Source organism: Macrobrachium nipponense, chromosome 49, assembly GCF_015104395.2.
Source record: "Macrobrachium nipponense isolate FS-2020 chromosome 49, ASM1510439v2, whole genome shotgun sequence".
NCBI lineage: Eukaryota > Metazoa > Arthropoda > Malacostraca > Decapoda > Palaemonidae > Macrobrachium > Macrobrachium nipponense.
The window spans coordinates 18,508,726-18,521,304 of NC_087224.1; the positions used below are offsets into that span (position 1 = coordinate 18,508,726).

At 40.6% G+C, this 12,579-nt stretch overlaps 1 protein-coding gene across 1 annotated transcript; it reads left to right on the forward strand.

Annotated features, from left to right (window-relative positions):
- Nucleotides 1-700: 700 nt before the first annotated feature.
- On the forward strand, nt 701-6,645 carry LOC135205361 (AN1-type zinc finger protein 2B-like; the record flags this gene model as incomplete). Its single annotated transcript, XM_064235850.1, is given in 5 exon segments — nt 701-743; nt 1,300-1,474; nt 2,330-2,481; nt 4,665-4,833; nt 5,412-6,645. Coding segments are annotated over 4 exon segments (552 nt in total). The 3' UTR covers nt 5,607-6,645.
- Between the last annotated feature and the right edge of the window lie 5,934 nt (nt 6,646-12,579).

Sequence of the window (12,579 nt, forward strand, 5' to 3'; positions counted from 1 at the left end):
CTGAATTATTTGTTTTTTTTATGTATGGAAAATTGAGCAAATGTATTTAATGTGTGCATGTATTCCAGTGTAAAAGCATGTGCTTTGTACAGTTTTTATCTTTTAAATTTCACCTTTCATTTGTTCATCATCACACAAATGACCTGTTTGGGCCCAGTTTTTGGCCTCTGACTTAGACCTGGTATTTCATCCTAATCCTTCGAGTCAGCCCTATGAGAGCTGTTAGCCAGCTCATTGATCTGGTTCAACTGTTTTAATAATCGTAATATAATGATAATTGTCAGTGGCCCTATGGAATTATTCCAAAGGTTCTTTGTAACAGGACTGTACACTGAGGGAAAAAGTATTGTCATGAAGAACGGTTGTGGTGTTTTCTATTTTGTTTTTATATCTGCAGTATAGCATTTATTAAAGAATGTGACAATGAGCCTGCGTGATTATCATACTACTAATCAGTCAGAAGGTTAAGGCATACTTTATATAAATGGTACTGTACAGTACAAATTTAGTGCTTCCACAATGTTTAGCTTAAATGAAACCCTATGAGGGTATAAATACTGTAGAGCATTGTAATTTCGAAACAAGTCAAAATGTACACGTACTCGATGTGGTAGGATAAGCGCATTATTTTTCCTTCTTGACGAAATTTTAACTAAGTTGGAACTATTTTACTAATCCTGTATTTCAAATTCTTTTTCAGATTTCTTACCATTCACATGCAACCTCTGCAAAAAGGAATTTTGGTAAGGATTAGCTGTATTTTCAACCTGTCACTGTCAAGATCTTGTGTCAGTTATTTGTTTAAATACTATAAGGCAGTCCCTGGGTTACATCAGGGAGTTCCATTCTTACACTGCACTGTAATCCAGAAAATAACATAGCCCAAATGTAGCAAGAAAAATGTATACAAATGAGAAATAAAGTGATGAAAGCCTTACCTTTAATCCTCTGGGTGCACTGTGCAGTATTTTATATGTATTCTGATGTGGTGTCCATCCAAAAACCTCCAAATTTTGACTATATTGTAGCTGTATGTACATTTACTGCTCTGTCGTAGTGTAACATGACAACATAACTCAGGACATCCATTGTAACCCAGAACCGATTTTTTATTAATATATTTGAAAAGCTACATAACTCCGAACGACGTAACCTGTGGACTGCCTGTATCTGTAAAGTGTACTATATGTAGAATGGGTTAATGTAAAAACATTAGTTATACAGTACTAATTACAAATTCAGTGTCATAAATCTATGTAAAGTATGGACACATTAAATGCATTGCAATTTTCATTCCAGTGTTGACCATCACACGTATACTGCCCACGGCTGCACAGAAAGTTACCGAGCAGATGTACAAGTACCTATATGCCCTCTTTGTGATCAGCCAGTACCAAGTAAAAGAGACCAGCCACCAGATTTAGCAGTTAATGACCATATGGAAAATAACTGCAAAAATAAAGCCAAGAAAAAGGTAAGTTTACATACTTTGGATTTTTAATCACGCTGGTCAGTGTTAAATATAAAGGGTCTTTCCTAGATAGTGACTCCCTGGGTTTTAACCTGGTATGTATGTATCATCTTTGCAGCGTGTTTAGTACAAGCCCGTTGGAAACTACTGTAAAAGCATAAACAAAAGGCTGTAAACATCATAAAGATAATGATCCCCAAGAAATATAAGTCCTATATAACGACCCCACAAAAACCCTGCGGGCTACTATCTTAGGAAAGATCCAATATAAATTACTACAGGTATGAAAAATTACCTTAATCAGAAAGCTTTAGACTTTGCTCTCTGCATTTGTCTCTCTTGAATACTCATGTTCATAAGTTAGTTGTTCTGTGAAACTTACATTCTGGTAATAAGTCTTGGAAAAACCTGTACTATTTTAATATGATGGAATTTATGTATATGTTACATCAAACAAATTTGAAATTCGGTCCCAAGAAATACAAGTATTTATAGCTAAACCATTCCTAACAACAATAGGCTCATATTATTACCACTCATCTTAGACAATCAGCCAATGCTCTTTTGTTTTATAGTTGAAGAAAAAAAGTGTATTTGGTAAAGAAGAAATTTGTATTCCAAAGGCAGAAAGTACAAAAAAAAGGGTGGTACAGAAGTAAACAATATGGCAATATTTAGTCATTTGTTTTCCAATAATAGTAACAAAGAAAAGCACATTAATTGTTTTCACACAGAACTAACACTTCCTTTTTAAAATGGTTCTTAGAAGCTCAGTAGCTCACTGAATTTACTCATTGATCACAAAAAAATTTCACCTACTTAAAAGAGAGACACATTCATCTTTTCTTTACCTTTCAGATCTACACAAACAAGTGTTCTGCACCAGGTTGTAAGGGTAAAGAAATGGTAAAAGTATCGTGCGACTCCTGTGGCCAAGACTTTTGTCTGCGACACAGACATACTTTAGACCATGACTGCAAAGGACCAGTAAATCCTCGTGGTCGTGCAGCGTAAGATTATTTATTGTAAAGTTTTTACTAGTACTGATCATTCTAAAGGTGACTGCTCAAGAAATCAATTTATTATGATCATGCAATGCAAGATTTTTTAACTATGCTATAAGAGGCTTTATGACACTAGCTATTTTTAATTCTACTCCAGCACACACACACACACACACACACACTCATTTTTCTGCTATGATATTGTGATAAATTGTTGGTTTGTTCTGTAACATACTACCTAACTTCTGTATAGTTTTTCCAAAGTGAGTTCAGTTAGATTGTATGCATTTTAATTCCAAAAAAAGTTAATGCAATTTTGTAGTTACTACTACTGTACTGATGAGATTGCTTTTGGCTGTGAATGATAACATTGCCAATAGAGCACCTTTGTAGTGTTGACAGTTGCAAAGCTGTTGATTTCCTATAAGGATTACAGATGGTTTGTAAGACACAGTACGTATTGCCATTTTCACAGTATATTTTAATGAATGTACAGACAGTTAGTTCATGTAGCACTGAAGGGGATGCATAGGGCCTCAGTGAATTATGCTTTAGAAATCTGACTGAAGGCCATAATAGCAGCAACTCTGTGAGGCATAATCTTTTCCATCACTGCTTGGAGCCTCATGTTATGCTCTAAAAATGTGTTGTCGTTTTGGGCTAGAAAAGCAGAACAAGGTAAATGTGTAATTAGGTGGACAGGTACATGGAAGAAACCAAGGGAAATGAGTAAAAATAAAAGACAATAGGCAGTATGCTCAGCTGCTAAAGAGACATTAGCCACAAAAAACTGCTAATTTAGTGTGGAAAAATGTTTTAATATGTCAAAGAGGTTCATTTTCTATGAAGGGATCGGCGTGAGCAATCTGGCAGTGGCCGTATTACATCTCATGACATTTGAGGTGTTAGTTTAGGGCTCAATTACTCAACTAGTTTCTCCAGTATTATCTAATTAAGGCTGCATATGACATTTTAGGGTCTCTTTAAATTACGATAAAAGTACAGTGTAGCATTTTCTCAAATTTATCAGATGCTACGGAATCTGGTCTTGTGATAGGTTAGAAAGATATTTCATTATATTTTATCCATAAATGCAGTATTCACAACAGTCCACAGCCAATAGTAACTCCACATAATTTTTATCATAAACTAAACTGTATTTTAAATGTTATTCCTTTTTAAGAGGTTTATCAGCAAAGTGCCAAACGAAAACTGCCAAAATAATGAAGCTGATAAGTTGAGGTGGTAAATGATAAAACCAGAAATGCTGGTAAGCTTTATATGGTATAGGAATCATCCATGGTTTTGCCAAAAGAATTAGCACCACTATTCGTGTTTTAGAAACAGAATTGGTAGTTTACTTTAGTAGAGACAAAACTTGTTACATGTACACTTTTCTTTAAACATTAACCCATTGAAACTTCATTCCTTTTTTTTCTTTTTGTTCTTTTCCTTGAAGTCAGAACTGTCATTTGGTCAACTTCTGCATAAAAAGAAAGTAAAAGCACTTACAGCATCAGAAAGCCATTTGAGCAACCAAATACTATTCAGGGCAAATTTTAAAACACTCATAACCGAAATGCAGATTTTTGTGAAACATATCTTTCACGTTTCCGCAGGAACTTTCACCAATTCACAAATTTTACTATGGGCTGTATCTGAAATTATCACTAATTCATGTGTTTCCATATTAAATTAGGCAGTGAAATGTTAAAATAGGCAGTTGGTAGAAGGATTTTAGTTTATGGGGTACAGGGTATTGGCAGTTATAAGGATTTATAAGCGTTTTAGAGGCGATTTTGCATTTCCGCTGTGAGTTCTGGAACCTATCCCTGTGAAAAGTGGGGTAGCACTGTAATCATAGCACTATCAAAGAAGTAATTTACAATGTGTTTTTTTTTTTAAACTGCATAATGTAGTGAAAAAGTAATGAATGTGGATATTGAGAAAGAGTTCATCTTCAGTCCTGTGTATTCATACCCTTTTCCAAGTAAAAAAGTTAATATCGTAAACTGGTTTAACAATAATACTGAACTGCATAGTGCACCTCCTAGTTCCAGTTAGCTACTATAGCCTGAATTTGTTATTTTTTCACTATTAGTAGCTTTTTCTATGTAACGTACACAGTAGTTGTCTATGCTCTTAAAATAAATTGCGACAAAATCTTTACTTAGTTGTCTCTTTTACAGGGCAGCTGCGGCTTCCAGAATGTCAGATAAGAACAAGAGCAAAAAACAAACGAGCAGCGGTAGCAATGGTATTCTAAAGTATCTGAATCATCCTCCAGGAGGTCCAAGACCTACAGGGAATGCACCACCCAGTAGGGGTGCCAGTATGTCTTCTTTTCAGGCTGGTTTGGTGAGTATATTTTCATAGTTTTCTGTTCTTCTAAGCATAGATATTTTCTTTGCAAGTTTTTCATGTATATCTACAGAGTATAAGGCAACCAACATTCTATTTCTTGTTATTTTTTACTGTGTAGCTGTATTTTATGATACTGTTATATTGAGATATGATATCAATATTTACCCAAGGTTTTTAGTGCAGTGTTGATCCGCCATCTTGTTTTTTAATAGTTTTTATATTTCTCTTATAAACCATAGCAGATTTTTTTGCAAGGTGGCTGTTAAGTATCGTAGACAGCATGGTCAATAGAAAGAGTTGCTTGAAACTTAAGTCTATGTAAAAAAAAAAAAAAATTAAAATACTAAGAATTTGGCTTGAATACCCTGTTATGACATTTTAACTTGTGTTATTCAGTATAAGTTCTTGAATATAGCACCAAGTTTCTTAAGTACTCCATCAGTACCTTATGTTGTGCAATGCGCAATGCATTTGGAATATAATTGTATATTCATAATGTGTTGATTCACACATTCACTTTATTTTTTGTCTTAATGTGCATCTTTTTGAGATATGTTAATTTTCTTTTGTAGTCCGAAGATGAGGCCTTAGCCCGAGCATTAGCAGCTTCAATGCAGGACACAAATGGATCCACTAGTCAGCAGCAACAGTCACAGCCTCCTCCTGCTGATAACGAAGATGAACTCCTTGCTCAAGCTATAGCTGCTAGTCTTGAACAGCGTCAGGAGCATAACAATACTAGTCGAAATAGCTGTAATGTCTGCTAACATTTTTATGGCACTTTGTCAATGACTTCAAATATAGATGTATTGTTTACCTATATCAGTGAAGTTTTTTGAGCTTACAGTATCGGTATCTGATATACATTAACTGTGATTGGCCACTAATGCTGGGCAGTGCTCTAGTCTGGTTACAGTGACATAGGCTGCAGATATTTACTGTTGGTTCAAAAGAATGGACAATACATTTTTGTGTATGATGCATTTTAGGATGTTATTGTTACAAAATATATCACTATTTTTGCACCTAAAAAGTACGAGATTTTAATATATAAACATTATATCATAATTTATGAATATTTCTATTTTCATAATATACCACAGGTTTTCTCAGGTCTAGCATGTTTTATTTAATGAACTGATGTTTTATGGAAAGCATAACATTATTTTTAGGGGCTCCGTGACATTAATTGCACCACAGGTATCAATGAAACCTTGTGCCCTATTTTTGTAGCATCTCCAGAATTCACTTGTGAAGAAGTGTCTCGGAGCTATTTTTTTAATTGATGGTAAGATCGTCAGTTATTGATTGTAGTTGTACACCTTAGTAATAATCAGTCTCATATTACACCTTGTATTTTATTGTTGAGGAATTGGATGAAATGTGATTTGTGATTTTACTGTCATTGTGTACTTAATTAATGGTTCAATATAGTTGATGTGAGGTCATTTTTACTTGATATATATCTCTGCAGTGATTTTGATATAGCAAAATCTGCAGTTGATTGTAGGGTATTGTTTATATGCCAGCTTAGACATTCTGTAAGGTTGCAGACGGAGAAGTCAGTTCCTTGTAATGGTAACCATTTTTCTTAAAGGCCTTTCTGTCAGTAGAGGGAGCAGTATTAAGAAGCCAAACCCTCATGACTTTACACTGCCAAGGATAAAAGTTAGGCCATCTATTTAATGTTCATGAATACAGGAAATAAATGCTTTGAATTCTTCCCTTGTTGTAACTGGTTGAAGAGTCAGTCTTATAACCATTATTTTTTGGATAATTTAATCATTAATAAAGCAACAAAGAACAGGCTAGTTTTACTGTTTTATAAAATACGCAAGAAAATATATGAAATTAATTTTTAGCATTGTATGCAATTGTTGTTCAGCATACTATAGTTTAACCAGAGTATATTGTGTTGCATTCAGACTTCCATGAGGTAATAGCCCATAAAGTAGATAAGAAAGCAAAATTAGGTAAAGTTCAAGCGGTTGCACAACTAAGTAGAGCAAGAACAGCTGAGGTGGATGAGAAATCAGAAAAGGAGTGTGTGTGGATGATAAAAGTAGCCTGTAGTACCATCTATGCTGTGCCAGTGAGAGAGAGCAATCGTGAGCCATTGCATTTAAGACCTGCTAGGCTGACTTCCAAAAAAATATATAGGGATGCTCCTCTATTTTGTTGTTGCAAAGTCACATTTTTCTTGGGTACCTTATTTCTTACAAATTTTGCAGTTAACCTGTTACCAAGAATGCTGAAATGTAGAATCCAGTCAAGTCAGTATGAAATCTATGTTGACATTTGTGATGTGCGACTCAAGATTGAAACATATCCAAATTTCTCTCCAAATGTTCATGCCAATCTCAAGTTGTTCATACACGAAACAAACCTTCGGTCTTAACATTAGGATTTACTAGCGCCAAGCTGGAAACCGGTAGAATTTAAAAATTACACTTGTGAGATCCAGGGGACTAATGGCATCTATACCTCAGGTCACGGGGCATGTATACCCAGAATGCCCACGGCTACCTGTGACCCATCAGTTATTTTCCTACCGCCTTTAAGATAAGACGTGTTACTGTCTATCTCATTTAAAGCCGGTTTTTCAGTTTGCCCGTTCTTTATCCATTTCGCTGCACCCAGACGCTAATACGCCTTCTGATCCGTCAATGCAAACTGTAATGCAGAAGTTACAGGATATAGAGGAGAGAATGAATAAGAGAGACAAAAAGAAAAAGTGTGATTCGCCTTCTTCGTCTTCTTCCTCTAGTTCGGCGTCATCGCTAAGTCCGATAACGTCACGGCGAGCGCCAGTCAAGCGTTGGAGGAGGATTCGGGAGTTCCTAGCGGATCCTCGGGCCAAGAGGAGAAGAATCAATTCTTCCTCTACTTTCGGGACGAAGACTGTCATTTCCAAGTCAGCAGAAGGTCGGAAAATCAGTGGCTATTAAGCACAAGGTTGCCAGACGAAGCCGTTCGCGAGAGTCCGAACAAGCGAGAGAGGTGACGGCCGGCGAGCTAGCGGCCGAGGCGGAGGCGGAGTTGCCAGTTCGGATCGCAAAACTGCGATACCTCTGGTAAAATCGACGTTGGCGGCGACAGGTGCAGCAGAGGATGGAATGCAGGTCCCAGTTTCGCCCGTAAGGCCGTTCAAAATACGTACGAAGGACGATAAGGCTCCTATTAAAAGTACAAAAAATAGAGAGTTGGCAAACCTCGGCGGATACGTTCGTGGAAGGCAGTGTCCGTCTGGATAGAAGGCCGAGGCGGGCTCGCCGACGCTCGAAAACGTTGCCAACGCTAATAAAGACGAACTTACCTCTGTCTTAAGGGAGCCTTCATCTTGGAGATCTAGACGAGATTCTCGCTCTAGATCCGTGAGCAGGGAAAGAGTGAGACGTTCTCGTTCCCCTGCTGACTATCTGGGATCGAGCAAAACAGCGGCCAGCAAAGATCAGAGAGGCCGCGGCCGTAGGGGCAGGCTGGCCGTGGAATTCCGGGCCGTCTGTCAGAAGATAGGGGCGAGACAACATCTCTCGTGACGGAGAGTGGTACACTAGAGCCGGAGGAAGGAGAAAACCAGGAGTTTCTGGCCTCGTATGCAGAGGTTATTGATTTGATTCGTCAATTCATAGCCTTTCGGAGAAGACAGAAACACCGGCCAGTATGCTTCTCCTGGAATTGACATGGCGTTTGGACTAAAAGAGGGGATACCAAGGTGTCGTATGAATTGCCTTGTTCGAGTCATGCGGAATCGGTCTTGCAAACACGTAAACGCAAAGATTGCAGGGAGGGATAATTCCTTAAGATCTAATAGATCATTTAAATTTATTATTCCCCCTCCAATGATAAAGCAAAGGAAATATTATACGACACAGAAGGTCCCTTTGCTGTCTAGACAATGAACCCTAATGTTGTAAGGTTAAGGCCTGGATTAACCTTGGATCAGGTTAAAATGGAGTGCCCTTCGATGACGTACCAAGAGGCTGCCACGTTAGAAGCAACAGCTTCTGTCTTTCAGGCTGCGTCCTGGTTAGACCTTTGGTCAACAGCAGTGGCGAAAATTGCATCCTCGGAAGCAACAAGGAAAGTAGTAGATGAACCATTGTTCATTAGATTACTACAGTCAGGGTCCAAGGCGATTGCGTACCTGACAAACGTAAGTGCCAATGTTTGGGCAAATATCCTGCTAATGAGGAGAGATGCAGCATTGGCTAGACTAAGCCGCAATGTGGATTTGGATTCCCTGTTAGCAATGAGGAATGGGGATATCTTGGAATCGCAACTACTGTTGCCAGAGGTCATACTGGAAGAAGCGATAGATAGAAGAAGGATGGACACTAACGATAGGTTGGTGCAACAGGCAGTTAGGAAAACCTCTAACAGTCAACTATTCCTTTGGAGGGAAGACAACAGCAGATGTCTCGAAAGAAACCAGTGAGACATAGCATCCCTAATAGAGTCACAAGACCCTCTTCCCCAAAGAGGATAAACTCATCGGCCCTTTCACAATAGAAACAACAGAGGAAGGGGCAATAGGGGAAGGGGGAGAGGCTCAAGAAGATAGGATGGGCGCCTACATCACTCGGCCACACCAGTGGGGGGTTGCCTGGCAAATCACTGGAAGGTGTGGCAGGAAACTAGGGGCAGAGCAGTGGGTGGTGGATGTTCTCAGGATCGGGTATTTGATTCCGTTCGAGGTAACCCCGCCCCTGACAGATCAACCATTACCCACGTCACTTATGCCCACAAATCTCAGAAGGCCATATTCTGCAGGACGAGGTGAAGAAGATGATGGAAAAAGGAGCTGTGCAACAAGTATGCAGTCCGACAAAAGGCTTCTACAGCAGATTTTCCTGTACCCAAAGCCAACGGGGAGTGGAGGACAGTAAATAGACACTGTCAACGCTGAATCTGTTTATAAGAAAACCAGTTTCAAGATGGAAACTCCGAGAAACGGTTCTACAAGCAGTCAGAATCGGAGACTTTATGCTGACAGTCGATCTAAAGGACGCATACTTTCAGATACCAGTCCATCAGTCTTCAAGGAAATTTCTCCGCTTCAGTCTTGCAGGGAAAGCTTTCGAGTTCAAGGTCTGTGCTTCGGATTGACAACGTCTCCTCAAGTTTTTACAAGAGTGTTCACCCCTCGTGTCGGCATGGGCGCCACGCTCAGGGGATCAGGCTGATAAGATATCTGGACGATTGGCTGGTGATAGCAAAGTCCAGGGAGAAATTACTCAGGGACAGGGCGGCCCTCCTGCAGCTTTGTCACAGCCTAGGTATTGTGGTGAATCAGCAGAAGTCGCAGCTGGATCCAGTCAACGTTTGGAATATCTGGGAATGGTGATAGGGACACAACACAAGCCAAAGTATTCCCGACAGACCAAAGAGTACAGAAATGCAAACAAGTGGTGAATGCCTTTCTGGGAAAGCAGACACAGCCAGCAAGAACAGTGGCAGGTGGTGCTGGGAATCCTAACCTCCCTGGAGAAGCTAGTACCACAAGGAAGGCTACACCTTCGGTCCCTACAATGGAGGATGAAGGAGTTTTGGTCACCAACAGTAGATCACCCGTACGAGCAAATTCCCTTGTCGGCAGAAGTGAGGAAAGACTTGCTGTGGTGGGTGGACGACGACAATCTGACAGTGGGTGTCCCCCTTCAACAATCCTCCCCAGACCTCTTGCTGTTCTCGATGCATCACTAGAAGGCTGGGGAGCCCATATGGAGGAGTTGATGGTGTCAGCAAAATGGAGTTGCAAGGACAGAGAACTCCATATAAACGTGCTGGAGTTGAAAGCAGCTTTCCTGGCTCTACAAGAATTCAGGGAGAGAGTAAAGGGACACTCGGTGGTATTGATGTCAGACAACACCACAGTAGTAGCTTATATAAACAAGCAAGGAGGCCTAGTTTCTCGGCAGTTACATGTGATGACAGTTCAACTTCACCAGTGGGCTATAGAGAACCTGGTAGCCATCAAGGCCAGGTATATTCGGGTTCCGGGAAAAAGAAACATAGTGGCCGACAAGTTGAGCCGCAGGGATCAGATTCTGGGAACGGAGTGGTCCCTACACCAACAGGTAGTGGACAGGATGATCATGTGTGGGAAGGACACGATCATAGACCTATTCGCAACCAGGTACAACAAAAAGTGGAAGTGTATTGTTCAGTAGTCCCGACGCAGAGGCAGCAGCAGAAGATGCGCTACAACACCCTGGAACAATTCTGGACGTGTACGCATTTCCTTCCATTTTGTCTAATCCGTCAGGTTCTGAACAGGGTAATGCAGTCTCAGAACCTCAAGATGACCCTGGTAGCCCCGTTATGGCCGAAAGCAGAGTGGTTTCCAGACCTACTGGAACTCCTAGTAGATGTGCCAAGAGAGTTACCTCCATGGAGCAACCTTCTGTGTCAGCCTCACGTGGCGAGGTACCACCAGTCGGTGAAGTCCCTATCGCTTCACGGGTGGAGACTGTCAAGTATCTCCACTCCGAGAAGCAGAGGGTTTTCGCAGAAAGCAAACAGCAACTCAGATGGCAGGTAATATCAGAAAAATCATCCGCGGACAGTTTTTATACCAAGGGAAAGTGGCTCAGCATACTGTGATTGGTGTCGTAGGGGGAAACGTGTCTCCACTCGGTACCCATCTCTTCCAAGGGCAGTTTTAGCAGACTTTCTGATACGATACTCAGAACCAGAAAAACATATGTCTGTATCTGCAGTGAAGGGGTACAGGGCTGCTCCTAGCCTCAGTCTACGAATGAAAGGAGGGTTGGACATATCGTCTTCATGGGAGTGGCCATGCTGATGAGGAGCTTTGAAAACAGTCATGCCCACCAAAGGAGCTAAAAAACCCCAGATTGGGATCTGACCAAGGTACTGAGTAGTCTGACAAAACCCCCTTACGAACCACTAAGGCAGTCCACGGATAGGAGCCTGACCCTGAAGACAGCTTCTTATTGGCCCCTGGCTTCAACCAAAAGGGTGGGGGGGAGCTACATGGCCTCTCATATCTCATAAAGCACTCGAGAGGTTGGAGATCAATGGTGTGTGAGTTTTGTCCCAGAATTCGTGGCAAAGACCCAAAATCCAACAATAGTAGACGGCAGATTCGACTCCTTTACCATACCTTCCTTGGCAGACTTTGTAGACAACGACAAAGCTGAAATGCTCCTGTGCCCCGTCAGGGCACTAAGGGAGTACTTAAAGAGAACAAGGCACCTCAGGCCGGGGTGCCAGAGGTTGTTCGTAAGTACAGGACGGAACAAGAAGGAAGTGTCCAAGAATACAATATCATTTTGGCTAAGGGACAACAGAAATGCTTATACTGCGGAAAGACAGAGGGTCAGATAGCCAGGTGGGACGCTAGAGCTCATGACATCAGGGGTGTGAGTGCTTCCCTAGCATTTTTAAGAAGAACATGTCTGTGGATAAAATTCTGAAAGCTGGCGTGTGGAGCGCCAAACAACTTTCACCTCATTTTATTTGAAAGATGTTGCCCATAGAATCCTTTGACAGAACCCTTTTCCTTGGGTCCAGTGGTGGCGGCCCAACAAGTGATATAGTTCACCAGTGCCCTGGCGGGGGTCAGTTTGCGTCTAGTCTAAGATGAAGGTATGAAAGTAGAATGAATGGATGACTGGTCTTTTTCTTTACTACTTTCTTCCTACTCCTTTAACTACGGCAATATGAAGGAGAGTACCGTCATGTGCTGGAACGGACTTAGCTGCAGGTGAGATG